The sequence below is a fragment of the Manis pentadactyla genome, chromosome 17, assembly GCF_030020395.1.
Source record: "Manis pentadactyla isolate mManPen7 chromosome 17, mManPen7.hap1, whole genome shotgun sequence".
In the NCBI taxonomy this organism is placed as follows: Eukaryota; Metazoa; Chordata; class Mammalia; order Pholidota; family Manidae; genus Manis; species Manis pentadactyla.
The window spans coordinates 58,662,890-58,681,208 of NC_080035.1; the positions used below are offsets into that span (position 1 = coordinate 58,662,890).

At 42.8% G+C, this 18,319-nt stretch overlaps 1 protein-coding gene across 1 annotated transcript in view; it reads left to right on the forward strand.

Moving 5' to 3' along the window:
- Positions 1-15,513, forward strand: part of LOC118916634 (protein-lysine methyltransferase METTL21E) — a 54,322-nt gene extending 38,809 nt beyond the window's left edge. Inside the window, exons 5-6 of the mRNA XM_057494449.1 lie at positions 11,516-11,554; positions 13,858-15,513. Coding sequence (XP_057350432.1) covers positions 11,516-11,554; positions 13,858-13,874 — 56 coding nt within the window. The 3' untranslated portion in view covers positions 13,875-15,513. The remainder of the gene's footprint in view (positions 1-11,515; positions 11,555-13,857) is intronic.
- The last annotated feature ends 2,806 nt before the right edge of the window (positions 15,514-18,319 follow it).

Here is an 18,319-nt window from a genome sequence, read left to right on the forward strand (position 1 = left end):
TTCCTCCCTTCTTCTCTCCTATATCTATCTATCTATCTATCTATCTATCTATCTATCTATCTATCTATCTATCTATCTATCTATCTATCTATCTATCTATCTATCTATCTATCTATCTATCTATCTATCTATCTATCTATCTATCTATCTATCTATCTATCTATCTATCTATCTATATCATCTATCTAGTAGACGATCTGTTGTCATTTCCTCCCCACTGGAATGCAAACCCCTTGAGAGCAGGGACATTGTATCATTCCTTGCCATTTATCTCATCATTAGAACAGTAACTGTTCTTGTATAGAGAATGAGTGGATGACTAAATGTTTGAGATATTTATAAGGTAGGCATTTATAGCCCAAGGAGTGCTAGTATTTGGATAATTCCTTACAGTAAAATTTGCCATAACTGATTTTGCTTTGTGTTTTTCATGTACATTTTTTTATGTTTTTAAGTTTTTTCATTTATATATTTATTTTTCATGAACATTTACTGAACAGTAACTAAGTGACAGGCATTGCAACAGATGCTACAGAGAATCCAGAGGTGAACACGAGTAACAAAAGACATGTTTTTGGAGCTGAGTCTCTATGCTAAAAGCTTTACACATATTATCTCATTTAATACTTGCAGCAATACTCTGAGACAAGTACTTTAATCCATAATTCCATTTTACAGAGTAGGAAACTGAACTGAGTTAAGTAATTCCCCCAAGATAACATGCCTATTCAATTATGGAACTGAGATTTAAGCCTGTTAGAAAACAGTGCATCCTGAAGGAATAAGCAAAGAATACCAGCAGTGGGCTTAGACTCAGCATGTCAGGTAATACAATGACTACAAGATTAAAGGCAAAAATAAGTTATTAAAATGGGAACAAAACTATCAAAATGGTCTGGTTCCATTTGACAAAGGACCGAATGGAATTTCTAGAAAAAAAAATGTATAGTCATTGAAATAAAAATTCCATCAGGTAAGATAAAGTCTGGATAGAGCTGAAGAGCATTAATGACTAGATGAAGAGAGAATTAGTGAGCTAGAAGATCAATCTAAGAAAATTATCAAGAAAACAGCACAGAAAGATTAAGAGATGGAAATGTATTAAAGAGAAGTTTAGAGATGTGGAGGAAAGTCCAAAACATGTCTAGTAGAAGCTTCAGAGTGAAATCAGTGTGTCCTGAACTGAATAAATAAAATAAATCCACCCCTAAACCCATCCTGATGAAACTTCACAAAAAAGGCAAATTGAACCTAGAAGGAAGGAGTGAGATGTAAGAAAGAATGGTAAGCATGTCGGTAAATATGAATAAGCATTAGCTGACTAAAATCACAATGGTGGCAATGAATCTGAAGGTGGTAAAATCAGGATGGAATGAAATTACTGCCCAATCCTAATATGTAAGACAGGAAGAGGGTATCTGGATTTGAATCATTCTAAGGTCATTTAAGCTTAGAGTTATTGGTTATTTTTGGACCTTAATATGTTTTTGACTATACTGAGGTAACAAATAAGCCTGAAATTTCAGGGTGACTGTTTTGAAACTGATGACTCAGAAATCTGGGCTTCTCCCATTTTTGGAACACCACATGGCTTGTTAACACCCCAGAGAAGGGAAGGGTGTGGAGCATATTCACCCCATGTGGCCAGGCTTGGAAGTGGAGAATGTCGCTTCTGCCCTCATCCTTTGCCTAGATACCATTCCCATAATCTCCTCTCTTTTTAAATTAAGGCATCATTGATATGCAATCTTATGAAGGTTTCATATGAGCAACACTGTGGTTTCAACATTCACCCATATTATCAAGTCCCGGCCCCCAGCCCATTGCAGTCACTGCCCATCAGCGTAGTAAGATGCTATAGAGTCACTACTTGTCTTCTCCATGCTGTACTGCTCTTGTGAACTACCTATGTTGTGATTGCAAACTATATCTCTTAATCCCCTTCTCCCTCCCTCCCCACCTGCCTTCCCCCACCCCTCCCCTTTGGTAACCGCTAGTCCCTTCTTGGAGTCTGTGAGTCTGCTGCTGTTTTGTTCCTTCAGTTTTGCTTCGTTGTTATACTCCACAAATGAGGGAAATCATTTGGTACTTGTCTTTCTCCACCTGGCTTATTTCACTGAACATAATACCCTCTAGCTCCATCTATGATGTTGCAAATGGGAGGATTTGTTTTCTTCTTATGGCTGAATAGTATTCCACAGTGTATATGTACCACATCTTCTTTATCCATCCATCTATTGATGGACACTTAGTTGCTTCCATATCTTGGCTATTGTAAAAAGTGCTGTGATCAACATAGGGGTGTATATGTCTTTTTGAATCAGGGGTATCATCCCCTCTTAACTGCCCTATTTTTGTATACCTAGAAATGGACATAGCTCATCAAAATACTAAAACACAGAACACTGAAAGAATAGAAATAGAATTTATGATTTCCAAATAAATAGAGAAAAGAAATAAAACTTGATGAAACCAATAGAAAGGAGGAAAAAAACCCACAGAAGATGAAAACACATAGATGGTAGAAATAAGCACATTAAATATAATTGGTAGATCATGCAAAATAAAATTGGTAAGGTTATAGTGGACTTGAGCAATGCAGCTAAAGAGCTTGATCTAATCTATCTGCTCCCAATATAAATAATTCCCATTTAGGAAGAGTCTGCCATCATTTCTTCAAAAGATAAAGATGGTATTGATGTAGACAAAAACAGTATTGATAGATGGAAAGAACACAAATGGGTAAAGCAATAGGATTTTCTACTTACTGCATATGGGAAGCTAGAGGAGGATTGGAGTGAGTGGAATTAAAGTGATGAGAGCCAGCCAAGGGTGATGTTATGATGGTGGGAAGAAATAACAGTGAGCAGGGAGTTTGGGCTGAGGGGAGGATGGTGAGTCCGTGGGGGTGTCTCTTGAGTTTAAAGTTCATTTCCAATAGAAAGCTGAACTTCAGCTGCTGGGCTTGTTTCCTGTGAGTCAGGAATGCTGGCACATCTGCCATCCACATATACTTGTTCAATAACAACATTGCTGATTCATTTGTGTTTAATACATATTTGTTAGTGGAAATGCTACTTGATCAATGAGATAATATTTAGGGAGCTCATGCTTAAGAAGCTGATTTTTATTAGGCACTGTTCACTAGTAATTGATTAGAGTACTTCTTCAATAAGTAAGTGGGTTGTAGAACTATCAGTTGATTCTCTAAAGGTGATTCATATCTTGAATCAGACATAATAATAATAATGGCAATGATTTGTAGGCACTTGGGAGCTAAGCAGTTTTTCCACATATGCTATCTATTGTGACTTTTGCAGCAATGCCAGGAGGAAGATAGGATGGGATTTTATTATTATACCCATTTTGCAAATGAGGAAATTGAGATCAACTCACATGACTGTATCCTCTGACCTTGGAGTCTCCTGTTGGTTTTAATTCAGCCTTTGCAGGGTGGTGTGTAAACCGGAAAGGCTGACATGAATGAATAGCCACATCTGTTTTTGTTTGGTGCTCAGTGCAGAGTGCAATGTACCCCACCTTAACTCCCATCCCGGGCCTGGGGTTTTAAGGTCCCTATTTTTCTGGGGAAGTTTTGAGCTTGGAGCCACAGAGAGGTTTACCTACATGCAGACAGGTTTGCACTTGCTTTCTATCCACCCTTTTCTATGGTTTTTTTAAACCTCTTACCCTCCTTCCAGTGCACCTTCCTCTTCTGTCATGGGTGGAAAGATGAAAACTATAATTCCGGAGTAGATTCTGTTCTTTGGATTGAACTGTGACCACCAATGTACGTATGCAATTTTCTGGAGAGAGGGTCCACAGGTTTTGTTGATTCTCTAGAAAGTCTAAAATTTACCCAAATGAAGAACCACTATAGGGACAGAAGGGAATAGTAGGAAAGTATTCCAAACAATTAGCATTTCCATTCTTCCTTTGCTCATTTTTCCTTGTAGAGACCATGTGGTCAGTGAAGGGGTTTTTATATATGACGTGGCAAAATAGCAGAAGTAGGGAGGAGACATTTCCAAAGCGCCAGGCTGTTCATTCAGGAACAGGTGATACGCAGGCATGAAGCTCCCCTCAGGTTGACCAGAGGAAACATGCTCGTAATACCAGTGTTATTTTTGATAACTTTGGAATGGAATTCAGACTGTACACGTTTAGCTTCCAAAGGATAAAAGTATGCTATTCCTTACATTTGTTTATTTCTTTATATTTTTCAAACGTCATTTATCTCCATTGGAATTAACACAGAGACAGGTGGCAAAGAAGACCTTGAAGTGGCTTCCTGCCCTTTTATGTCTCTGGGTCTTGTTCTTTCTCTTCCCTCTATTTGAAATTTTCCCCTCTGTATCCCACTTGTGAAACTCATTCTCATTCTCAAGACTGACCTTCAATGTCCCTTCTGAGGAGATGTCCCTTAACCCCTCCTAGTCAGATGTAATCACTTCCCGGTCTTCCTACCTGGATTGTTTTCCTTTCTGTTATAAGAAAAACAGAAAGCAGCGTCAGCAGCCTTGGGAATCCCGGGCAGAGTTTGTACCTCACTTTTAGGTGGAGAGGTCAGGGGAACCCTTTTGAGCAGGTGGCATTCGAGGGAAGGTGGGTGGGTGAGCCGCGAGGGTCTGGGGGGAAGAGCATCCCTGGCAGAGGGGGCAGCCAGGGCAAAGGCACTGGAGAATGCCTGCTCTGGGGGCGTTGAGGGACCAGAAGCCAGCGGGACGGGCTGAGAGGGCATCGAGGGAGAGCCCCGGGGGCGGAGGCGGAGGCACAAGCAGGGAGCGGACCCGCCGGGCCCCTGGCCTGTTCCGAGGGCTTCGGCTTTTTCTCTGCGCGAATAGGAAGCCATGGGGGGTTTTGAGCGGAGGAGGCGTGTGACGCGGCTCAGTGAGGGGAAGGCTCCTCCGGCTGCTGCGCCCAGAGTGGAGGGGGCCGGCGGGCGGGTGAGGGGAGGAGATGCCACCGTAAGCCATGCGGGTTGAGAAGTGGAGACGGAGAGAAGCGGTTTGGCAGACGTGATGCCACGTGGCGCTGAGACGTGGTGTGCACGGTGTTCTGCGGAACCTGGTCAGATGTGACCTCAAACTCAAGACTCAGGAATGTTCAGAGAGAGCTTCTCCAAGAGTGTTAATGTGGGTAATGACATGAAAGGTTTTTGGATAATGACAATGTGTAAGCTCCATTTGTATTGCTTTGTATTATATGAGCTTTCTTCCTGTAACAGAACTACTACTGACTCACCACACATACTAGAGATTTAACGTCATTTTGGCTGTATTTCATAAGCTCTGTGGAAGGATTCCTTCCTGGATTTGATCAGGAAGGATCCTATGTAATAAAAGTGATTTATTAGAGGATTTTGAGGGAGTTTGGGGACAATAGTTGGACTTTTGAAAAAGTTCTGTACAATGTTTTGTACCAAAGGCTATTAAACATATAAGTATGTTGGGCAGGAAACTTCAAAACGTAGAAAAAGAGTAGGATAAATGAATTTTGTTCTGGGTTGTGAAAACTAAACAGGAATAGTCTCAGTAAATTCCAGAAAGAGATACTTTGCAGAAAAATGAGAAGTACTTTTCAGGTAAGTCCTGTGCCTATAGAACTCATTGACCCACAAGTTGTTATTCATGGAAAATACTAGTATACCTTAAAGTCAGAGATAAATGGTTTTTGTGGTTGATAACTTCATAGTTTGGCACAGAGAAAGGTGTTTGGATGTAAGCCTTTGAGGTTGAACATTAGGGAAGACCAAGAAGTTTCTACTTGGATAATCAGAAACTTCAAAGTCAAGCTCATGTTTCCCGCCCGACATGCTCCTTATCTCGGAGAGCTGCTTCTCCTTCCCCTGTCGTCAGGTGTCACAGCCAGGACACTTTGGCGGACCCTGTACCTAGGCAGACACCCAGCTACTGCTTTCCATCCCTTCTCATTCCATCCCAGCTCTTACCATCTCAGTAGAAGGCTTTTGAATATCCCATCCTCTCCTGCCTAATTTCTCTGTCTCCATTCCAGTGCCACCCCCATCTCTCCTCAGTTCTGAAGCCAGCATGAGGGCACGTAACACAAATCCAATGTCTACTCCCTAAAATCCCTTAATGGCTTCCTGTTGTCTTCCTGGTAAAATCCAAGATCCTAACCATGGCGTGTGGCCTCCTGTGGTCTGGCCCTTGCCTACCTTGTCTTCCCTCTCCTCTTACCACTTTCTGCCTGAACTCCATCCTCTGATCACATGGAGCGATTCTCTGGTCCTCTGTGACCCTGTGGCTTCACGCCTGTCACTGCTGTCCCTTGAGGTGTCCACTGACACGCCCTGTCACTTCCTCGGCATCATGACCTTGAAGTCACCCTCTCCAGGAAGTCTGCCCTGACCCCATTTTCTGAATTAAGTGCTACTTCTGAGTGTTTCTATAGCATTTTGTATTTATTGCACTTACCACAAGAAATTGTTTTGTTACTATTGTTGAAAAAAATTCTAAATAGCTCTCTCAATATCTTTAAGCTTTAGTAAGTCTCTGGTGTATAAAACATGCTTAGTAACTGTTTAATAAAAGAACAGACTCAGACCTTTCATTGCACATCCCTGTGTACCACTGTCAGACACTCTATATTTTTAGAATTTATTTGTAGAAATCTGATTTTTATGTGGCAGTATTTTATATAGGTGGCTGAATAGAACAAAGTTCCTTAGTATCTATGTTATCTTTTATTGCAGTCCATTTACAATTCCATTTTTCTGTTCTTTGTCTTTTCTCATTTTCATTTAGAATGTAAATATTTTATGAAACAGATGATGATAAAAAAAAATTTCCAAATTTGTATTATGGGAAAGAAATGAGGTTGACCTGGATTTAATCATGAGGAATTCTTGAGAGCCAGCATTCTGAGTTTTGCTTCAGTGACCCAATTTAAATCACTTTAAAGGAAGAGAGGCAAAGAAGTCTCTTTTTCATTCTGTCTCTTTTTCAGTTTGTCTATGCACATAATTCCTAAGATTTTCTTGGCCTTAGACCCTCATACCAGTGTCATAAAGAACTTTTGAGATTTAATTCCATTGAGATGTTTCTGAGCAACACAAGGAGCCATGGATGTGATGTGTGCATGTGCTTTCTTCTTGGTAGAGGAAATTTGCTTTATTTGGTGCCTCCTTTTTCCTTCCACGCTCTTGAGACCCTCCCCACCTTGTATGGCTGCAGTCCCTCTCCAACCTCCTTAGGGGACAGCGTCCCCGTGGAAAGTGGGTCAGGGCCATCGGGGCCCCTGGGAGCCAGCAGTGCTGGAGACGAGCTCAGGTCAAGGAAGTTGAGGTCAGCACAGGTCTCGCTGGAAAAGAGGGTGAGGTGAGCCATGCTGAGAATGGGACTGGCAGGTCTGGCCTGGCATGAGGCAGATTCTGGACCTACAACTTGACAGGCAGGTGGGAGAAAACTTGAGAAGGGCTGGGTAATAGCATGAAGAATACTCAGAAAGATTAGTAACTTCGATAAGGAGCCTTTGTAAATGAAGCCTTTTATCCTGGGCAGTTCAGATAAATTAGTTGGCCCCATCCCAGGTGGAGGCTTATTGATCTTAAAGCATCCTTATCAGCTAAGGAGAATCCAATTTCTTTAACAGGAAGAGCTTCTCCTTATCTAGCGGGCTGTCTTCATTATGTGAATGAGCACAGAGCTGGACTTGGGCTTCTCCTGGGGCGCTTGAGGGCATGTGGATTAGCCCTGGGGAGTGGGGACAGGGTGAGACTGGGTGAGGGAAGTTGTTCATTTTCCTTGCTTGGCTTTCTCCCTGTAAGACCAGGTCACCCTACGACAGATGGACTATGCAGTCACCCTTAAGACAGATGGACTACGCAGCTAATGGGAGGGGCGTGGCCTTGGCATGTTGAGACTTCCCATTTCCCAGTTTCCCACAAGTCCTCTGTCCCTCCGTACCTCTTCTGCACCTCATCATCAGATAAGCCTTCCTGAACGGATCTCAAAAGCGTTTAATGACTTCTTATTTCTGTGTGCTAAGTCCCAACCCCTTAGGCTGATACTTGAGAACCTTTACTCTCTGCCTCCCCTCCCCACCTCATCCCCGCGCAGATCACCTGAGTGACTTTTTGCAAAATCCAGAAGACAACCGCTCACACCCTACCTGCTCCGTACAGCGCTCTTTCAGACCAGTTGGTTCTTGGCTTTTTTCCATAATGCCTAACAGGGTTGGTGATTTCTGCTGAGATTGCATGAGTGGAAAGAAAGCAAAACACAACAGTGTGGAAGAGCAGTCCATTCCCGAGTAAGCTGTCTCATCTTCCTCTGAGAAATCAGTACCTTTAAGATCTGCATCTTTGGCTTTGCCCTCTTGAGTATGAAATGTCTCCTCTCAGCGCAGCACTCGCTCAAGACCCACTGGGGCTAGTTTTGCGCCGCTGACTTTGGATAGACTTCAGGAGCTCACGTGGTTGAGTATTCTCAGGACATACTCAGCATTGGAGTCCGGGACATTCCCAGTGACTTGCTGCTATCAGGTTTCTTTCCAAGGATGCAAATGCTATTTATGTAATTCTGGTCTCAAAGGTGTTTCCAGGACACTCAGCTCTCAGTGGGATGGCTCATAGGAGAGCAGGATATCTAGGGAAAAGTTCCAGCAGTCTGTACTTTACAATCTGAAACTGCCAGCTTGAAAAAGGCCCAAGACAGAGGGTCTAGGAGTGTGGGCCAGGGAAGTGGACTGGCTTGGTAGTAGAAAGTCCTCATGAAAACACACATATAATTTAGATCTCTTGGAATGGTCACAATACACACTCTCTATATGCAGATCCCATATATGAATAATGGGAATTGACTAACTTTCCAAAATCTTAAGACAGATGGACTTTAGTCTGGTGGGGTCAGAAGCATCCAAATAGTTTTGAAGGCATTGTATTAATGCTTTCTTTAATGCAGCAAGTGTTCTGCGGATGACATCTGCCTGCAGACTTACATCACATGGAAATTGAGCTGTGTATTTTTTAAGCATTTTAGGCCATGATACTCTGTATATTTAACTCCAGACTCTTTAAGCTGTAATGGAGTGTCCTTAATGGGCCATTTGGCATATGCAGTGATGCTTACATGAAACAAACTTCTGAAAAATTTAAACTAAACCTTTTAGAAGTCCTCACTAGGGAGCACAGTTGTATTGGAAGGTAATATAATTTGTGACACAAGGAACCTTCTGTTAGTCCCTTTTAGAAAGTATTCTTTTTATTTTCCTGACTTCATTTTCTTTTTTTCACCAGAAAATTTATTATTTAATTAAATGAAGCATTTTTGGATGCATTAATTTTTTTTATTCAGGTATCATTAATATACACTCTTATGAAGGTTTTACAAGAAAAGCAATGTGGTTACTACATTCACCCATATTATCGAGTCCCCCCCACACCCCATTGCAGTCACTGCCCATCAGTGTAGTAAGATGCCACAGAATCACTACTTGTCTTCTCTGTGCTACACTGTCTTCCCTGTGACCACCCCCACACCATGTGTGCCAATCATAATACCCCTCAATCCTCTTCTCCCTCCCTCCCCATCCACCCTCCCCTCCCCTTTGGTAACTGCTAGTCCCTTCTTGGAGTCTGTGAGTCTGCTGCTATTTTGTTTCTTCAGTTTTGCTTCGTTGTTATACTCCACAAATGAGGGAAATCATTTGGTATTTGTCTTTCTCTGCCTGACTTATTTCACTGAGCATAATACCCTCTAGCTCCATCCATGTTGTTGCAAATGGTAGGATTTGTTTCTTTCTTATGGCTGAATAGTATTCCATTGTGTATTTGTACCACCTCTTCTCTATCCATTCATCTACTGACAAACACTTAGGTTGCTTCCATATCTTGGCTATTGTAAATAGTGCTGTAATAAACATAGGGGTGCATATGTCTTTTTGAATCTGAGAACTTGTTTTCTTTGGGTAAATTCCTAAGAGTGGGATTCCCGGGTCAAATGCTGTTTCTATTTTTAGTTTTTTGAGGAACCTCCATATTGCTTTCCACAATGGTTGAACTAGTTTACATTCCCACCAGCAGTGTAGGAGGGTTCCCCTTTCTCCGCATCCTCGCCAGCATTTTTTGTTCTTAGTCTTTTAGATGTTGGCCATCTTAATGGGTGTGAGGTAATATCTCATTGTGGTTTTAATTTGCATTTCCCTGATAATTAGTGATGTGGAGTATCTTTTCATGTGCCTGTTGGCCATCCGGACTTCTTCTTTGGAGAAGTATCTCTTCATATCCTCTGCCCATTTTTTAATGGATGCATTATTTTTTTTTCCAGAAATCCCATATAGAGTTAATAGACTTTCCTGGTTTCTATCCAGCCCAAGTGACATACAAGTTATGTTCCTACTCATTGTTTTTTTTTTAGGTAAAGTTACATTTAGGCAGGGGTAATGGTGTGGTAGGAGGGACATATGCTGAGACATTCAAATTATTTTGTATGTTAAAGAAATGTTCTAAGTATCTAAGTTGTATACATTTGAAAGAGATTTTTTATTCTACAAGAATTAATTTTTAATAAGTTCTGGTCCTGATGTATCATTAAATAGTATGAATCTAAAAGTCAGCATTTTGTGTTACATACGTGTATATATACATTTATTTTATTGTGCTAAAATAGCATATTCTCCTTTTTATCATTTTAAGTCAAGGTCAGGAGTATGCAATATAAATCTAAAAGAACATAGCAGGCAAAATTTCCCACATGATCCTGTGTTTCTATTTGAACGAATAAGGTTTGCTGAACCCTAATGCCACACAGGCTTAAGCTGGAGACAAAATGCAACCCAGAGTGTTCCCGTAAAATTTTTAATGATCCATTTAGGTGATTGTAGCTGCAATTATAAGGAATATTGTAGTTCATTTTTCATTTGCTCATATATACACAGCAATTTATTTTATATACAATCTGGACACATAACTCAGTAATTATGACACAGTTACCCAAAAATATCTGGGCTATGCGAATTAAAAAATGTCCTTAATAACCTTGTATTTCTTTCTGAAGAACCTATAAAAAGGAATGATTGCTTTTCAGAGAGGCAAAGGGTAATCAGAGAGCCCTGAGGGGAAAAAATCTCTTCTTTTGGCTTTCCTTGGGGCCCATGCATCTGTCGCATCTCTCCTCACCTGTCTGCCAAAGCAAACCGGAACTCATATTCAATTTCTGATGGGGAGCCCGATACTTGTCACCTTTAAGATGAATCCTGTAACTTCTTACATAAGGCTCAGTTCAACAATACTCTGGTCAAGACTGAAATTCTTCCTTAGAGCAAGTTCTTGGGCTAAGCTTCTAGAGGCAGAGACATTAGTGATCCTTCAACTGTGCTTTTGTAATAAATGGTTCCCTTTAAGCCTGGAATCCAGAGCAGATTTCCTTGGTAGAGAGCTGATGCTATAATGGCTGCAACCTCTGTTCATTTGCCAAGCATTTGAGGGATCCTTACTCTCTGCCAGATGTGTGCAAAACACCTTCCACGTAATTAACTCATTTAATCTTTGCAGTGACCCAAGACAGCCACTGTGACTATTCCCGTTTTACAGGTGAGTAAGTAACACTCCTCAGGTCACACAGCAGGAGAGATTCAGCCCCAGGCTGGGACTTTGGCAGGCTGTTCCGGCAGCTGGGCCACAGTCTGCTGGCGTGGTGCTGTCTGTCCATCAGAATCACCCTTCTGGACCCTAAGTGGTCGGGCACCCCAGCTAGTATCTCTAAGCCAGTCCTGGAGGGTGCTTCTCCAGAATCATTGTGCTCTCCCAGGAGAAATCCTACCAGTTTTTATCACCACCACCTTCCCTCTCTTGCACCTTTCCATCCAGCCACAGTGGACATCTTGCTGTCCTGTAACTCAGCGGGCTTCCTCAGACCTCTGTGCCTTTACACTTCCCGCTCCCGTCTGTGGGGCGCTTTTCCCCCTTGTTCATGGGACGTCTGCCAAGCCACTTTTCCAGGTGTAGCTGACTTGGTGGCCCTTCTGACCCTCTCCTCCTTCTGGCAGACTTAGGCACAGACGCTGAGTCTGCGCACACCAACACTTCCCATTTGAAGGCCCTCTTATGTCAGCGTGCAGCCTGCTTCGAGTCCTTTTAAGAAGCTGAATCTAGGTTTGGGGTCTGGCTCAGTAGGCCCTGGAGCTTGATAATTCTGGGTAGTAAGTGTGAGGCCCAGGTCCCACCCCCCTTCCGAATGAAACCCTAGAGGATTTCTAAAAGACTGGCCACCCCTTGAGCACCGGCTTGTTACTATTCTATGACTGGCCTGCTCCTTCTTAGACGGACCGGCTCATCTGCTGAAATAGCTCTCATAACTATAATAAATTGTTCGGAAATGCAACCTTCCAACTACAGATATATTATGAGAAAGACCTAACTATGCTAACTTTGAAAGACATTTTAATTTATGGGAATCTGACCAAAATGCTAAAAAGAAAAGCAAAAACAAAAACACCCAAAACATTCCTCCGAGAGAATTTAATTTCATACTAAATATACCTAGCATATCTTCATGAATATGTAATGCTAGTATTCCATATGGACTAGAAATACTAAATAGTTAATAGCTTCCTTAGCAATTTGTTTCTTGTTATGACTTCTCTGGTAACCTGTAACAGTTTTGGCAAAGTGAAATAACAATCTATTCCTATAATCATAAAAATCTGCAATAGCTCTTTAGTTAGCCTAGTTTTAATATTTGAGAAGTAGAGATATTAATTTCACATTCAAACAGAGGCTAAGAAAATGCCAAAAAAAAGTTTGTAAGTCAAATATGTATTATAACAAAGTTTTTAATGTTCTACAATGTTCTTTCAGTAGGTACCCTTAAGTGTACCTAGTGTTACTAATGTTCTTCTAATTTTTTAAAATTGAGGTATAATTGACATATAACATTATATTAGTTTCAGGTGTGCAACGTGACGATTTGTATAAATCACAAAATGATCACCACAGTAAGTTTAGTCACCATCATCACCACACACAGTTATACATTTCTTTTTCTTCTTATGAGAGCTTTTAAGGTCTAACTCTCTTAGCAAGTTGCAAATACACAGTACAGTACGATTGACTATATTCACCATGCTGTACACAACACCCCTGGGAGTTATTTTTTTATAATTGAAAGTTTGTACTTTTAGACCACCTTCACCTTCTTTGTCCACCCCCTCCCTCTCACCTCTGGCAACTACCAATCGGTTCTCTGTCCATGTTCATATTTAGTTTATTTGGTGGTTAAGATTCCACTTGTAAGTGAGATCATACCACATTTATCTTTCTCTGTTTGACTTATTTCACTTAGCATGATGCCCTCAGGGTTCATCCACATTCTTGTAAGTTTTCTTTCTTGTGGGTGAATGATATTCCCTTGTGATATGTATGTGTGTGTATATATGTATACACACTACATACCACATTTTCTTTACCCATTCAACCATTGATAACTACTTAGTATTGCTTCTGTGTCTTGGCAATTATAAATAATGCTGCAGTGGACATGGAGGTGCTAACTAATTCCTGACTCTTTAATGTGTTATAGTTACTTTTCACTTACTTGGGAAGTAAAATTTCTTAATCATTGTAAAGAAAAGGAAAGGAGATAAATATATGGGATCAAATAAGCTACCAGCCCAGAAAAGCTTGCCTCTCGTGGAACATTCAGTGTGACTGGTCCATCCACACCAAGCACCTGGCAGGTCAGCAGAAACAAAAGGCCTGGAGAACTGGGGTGGGGCAAGGCGGTCGCCGTGACCAAGTCCTTCAATTGTGTGCTGTGAAGTGTACGTGTTGTCGCGTAGGATGCTTTCAGAAGCAACTGAAATAACACGAAGCTCTCTCTTTTCTTTCCCCTGCAGATGCTGTGGGGCCATAGGTTGAGGAAAAACAAAGAGAATAAATCAATGATCAACTACAAAGTTTTAAAGGACTGTTTGGATATTGTCTCTCAAAAAATTTAGCATTAGTTGAAGAGATTTGGATTTTATTCTTTACCATTTGCTAAGTGTTGTTGAGAAAAGTTACTTTATGTCTTTGTCTTTTTCTTGTTGTTAAGTGTTTACTTGTAGATTTTGGTGGTTTGATGAGGTGAGGTTTTTAAGGTAATTTGAAAAGTGGAATAAACACATTACTGTAAAATGAAGTACACAGTTACCAAGGATGGTTGACTTATAACTTTTACCTTGAATAGCTTCCCTATTGAATTGAACATAAATTTCTTTTGCCAACAGATGAAGTGAATCGAAAATGTACCTACATAACATATGTTTCTTCCTAGGGAGAAAGAGGCACTCTTACTGGTAACCGACGTGGTCACAAAGGGGTTCATGCCTTACATGTCATTTACTGAAGTTCTTGAAAATCAAGTTTGTTTAAAAGCTTTTGTGAATACTCCTCTTCTACAAGATAAAAGCTTTCTGTGCAACTTCATAGCTTGCTCTAGAAGGGTGGTCTAAATCTATTTGCTGGCACTTGTAAATTAGAAGTTTTGCACATATAATAAATGCAGCCAAGCAAGAAACCACCCTGATCTCAACCTGAATTATTTCATCCAGTTCCTACCTAGAAGGCTTTTTTTCTTCTTCTAGTGCAATTAATTAAGCAAGCAGCACCAACGTTGGTGCTTCTGACAGATGACAAGAACAAAGGCTCTTGCACTGGGGCTTTCGTGGGTCTCCAAAGTAGACAGTCCTCATAAATCCTGCATAACAGATCCTTTGATTCTGCCTCAAAAGATTTATCCTATTCCAATTGGTACTCATCACCACAGGAGGCTTGCTACTTGCAAATTTCTCTATTGCTGTTTTCATTTCCTCTTCGGTAATAGAGGCAATCAGTTTCTCATTATCCAGAAGATCCAGTTTTGGCATTTTTAATTTTAGCCAGAATTTTCATAATCTCTCTGTTATCAGCTGCTAACTCTGAAGCAAATATCAGTTTGGGGAACAACCCCCCCACCCCAAATGGTTTTTACATCACTGCTACCTAATGATCAAATATAGAACTTATTCCAATAAAAAATTGTGGTGTTTCCAATTTTGATTCTTATTAATATGTTAGTTACTCTTGACATGGGCATACTTATTTACAAAATCAGATAAGGATTTGTTAAGAAAACTGTAGCATATAATAAAGCAAACCTTTCACTTTCACTGAATTTCTGCTTTGGGTGTAGAACCACACTCGGTGTTAGGCTCACAGAGAACAGGTTCAGGTCCCAGTGAGAAAGATTCAGTGTCTAATGGGGAGGAATTTTACTGCTCTGCTCAGCATAGTTGGGCCTCAGCTGTGAGCGCAGGTCTCTCATAACTTGGTGCGAATCCCCACCGCCCCTCATCCCTCACCATCAGCCTTCTGTATTTTGAAGAATTTCCATTTAGGAGATGAGGTAATACATATAAAAAACAAACAAAAACAAGAGGACAAAACTCCTATGCTTTCAAATTCAAATTAGACAAATTGTACAAAAATAAATAAATGACTCAATTGTGAAAAAATAAAGTTCTTTGAAAAGCACTTCAGAGCACAGTGTGAATGCAGGAGCCCTCTCTGTTCATTTGGTGTTCCGTGTTCAGGGGTGTGATTTTAAGCTTGCTCTTTACTATCAAATTTTAAACATGTTTGAGTTTCTGTATGACGTATTTGAGGAAATTTGATTTATAACTTCCTCTCTCTTATTAATATGGTTTCTAAGTGATTCATTATTCATTTTTTGGACCCGTGTGCTGATGGTCTCTCTGTCGACTTTGGGGCAGTGTTTGTAGACCCTGAGGGCTGCAGGGAGATGTTAACATGTAGCCAGGCCAGCGGGACACCGGCCCACCAGATTGACCCTGGGCAGGGGGCACGCTCATGCCATCCGTTGGAATCTGTAACTCTGATTAGTCAGGAAGGAGCCGTGGGACCCTGGAGCTGCTGGGAAAAGCAGTTTCCCTCGCCCCTTGGCGGCTGCAGCTGGTTCATCCCGAGTCAGCAGGGTCTAAGAACACACAAGGAATTTATTTTACGTGAGGAGAGAGACAGCTAGTTGAGCTGCGTCCTACGCTTCTGCCTGTGGCTGAGCTCAGGGTGCCTTTCTTTTCCAATCCTGCCGACTCCTGCTGCAGAGTCCTGGCTGACCCCAGCCGAGCAAACAGGGAGGCGGTCCTCTGAGAAAGAGGGTTCCAATGCGGGTGGGAGGTGCTGGTATGCTGAGTTGTGGAATAGAAGCGCCCAGCAAACATTCACTGGGCGCCCATCGTGTGGAAGGCATTGGTGTGGGTGCCGAGGACGCGGGTGGGTGTTAGCAGGCCTCCCGTGACGGCCTCTTCTTGTGGAGATCAGAGTGGTGGCACATGGGTGGCCCTGTAGCGGGGCCTCTGCCTGGGGACGTCAGGGAGAGCTGTGAGGAGAGGCCATCTCTGAGATGAGGTCTGCGGAATGAGGGCTCCAAGTGAGGAACCACAGGGAGGGGGTGGCAGGGGCATTCCTGACGGAGCTCCAAGGACCTGCAGAGGCACGAAGTCCGGGGAAGCCAGGATGTGGCTGTGGCTGTGCAGAGGCGGCCTGGTGCGGCTGCAGCACGGGGAGTCTCAGAGGGAGGGGCCGGGAAGGACGAGGGGAGGTGGGAGGGGCCAGACGCCAAGAGCCCTCTGTGGGCGCTGGAAGGTGTGCTCTCTGTCTGAAAGGAGAGGCTGGCGTGGTGAGTACCCCTTTGGAGAAGCTACCTCTGGTGATATTGGAGAATGGGTGGAAACTGGGGAGCAGCTGGGGGCAGGGAGAATCACACAGGTGCGTGGATGGTCAATGGGGAGAATCACACAGGTGCATGGTTGGTCAATGGGGAGAATCACACAGGTGCATGGATGATCAATGGGGAGAATCACACAGGTGCATGGATGATCAATGGGGAGAATCACACAGGTGCATGGATGATCGATGGGGAGAATCACACAGGTGCATGGATGGTCGATGGGGAGAATCACACAGGTGCATGGATGGTCGATGGGGAGAATCACACAGGTGCATGGATGGTCGATGGGGAGAATCACACAGGTGCATGGATGGTCGATGGGGAGAATCACACAGGTGCATGGATGGTCGATGGGGAGAATCACACAGGTGCATGGATGGTCGATGGGGAGAATCACACAGGTGCATGGATGGTCGATGGGGAGAATCACACAGGTGCATGGATGGTCGATGGGGAGAATCACACAGGTGCATGGATGGTCGATGGGGAGAATCACACAGGTGCATGGATGGTCGATGGGGAGAATCACACAGGTGCATGGATGGTCGATGGGGAGAATCACACAGGTGCATGGATGGTCGATGGGGAGAATCACACAGGTGCATGGATGGTCGATGGGGAGAATCACACAGGTGCATGGATGGTCGATGGGGAGAATCACACAGGTGCATGGATGGTCGATGGGGAGAATCACACAGGTGCATGGATGGTCGATGGGGAGAATCACACAGGTGCATGGATGGTCGATGGGGAGAATCACACAGGTGCATGGATGGTCGATGGGGAGAATCACACAGGTGCATGGATGGTCGATGGGGAGAATCACACAGGTGCATGGATGGTCGATGGGGAGAATCACACAGGTGCATGGATGGTCGATGGGGAGAATCACACAGGTGCATGGATGGTCGATGGGGAGAATCACACAGGTGCATGGATGGTCGATGGGGAGAATCACACAGGTGCATGGATGGTCGATGGGGAGAATCACACAGGTGCATGGATGGTCGATGGGGAGAATCACACAGGTGCATGGATGATCGATGGGGAGAATCACACAGGTGCATGGATGATCAATGTTGAGGACTGGAACTAAAACGGGGGTGTCAAGTCAAGGTACTGGGTTTGAGATGAGATTATGAGTTAGAAGCGAGTGGGCTTAGGAAATGGGGCAAGGAAGTAAGAGGCTGACTGAAGTTTTGAATTTCGAGGGCCTGGAGACGGTGCTGTGAACAAAGGGAAGGCAGGGAGGAAGTGGGTTGGCTTAATGAAGAGACACGGTTCCAAATTGGGAGCCTGGACTCAACCCAGACGACAGAAACACAGCAGGTTCCCGGATCTGAGCCTCCCTGAGCGTGACCACCACGCCCGACAGAGCCTAGGAGGAGTCGGTCTTTTCTGTACAGTGGAGAGAAGGCCGGTGTTCAGCAAGGGCTATGTTTTTCCAACAGAAACTTAGTGTTTAGAGCAATTTTAGTTTCACAGAAATTTGGGAAGACAATACCTTAATTTTCCATATGCGCCCTACCACGTGTCTCCTCTTTAAGCAGCTTAAATTGGTATGATACATTTATTACAATTAATGAACC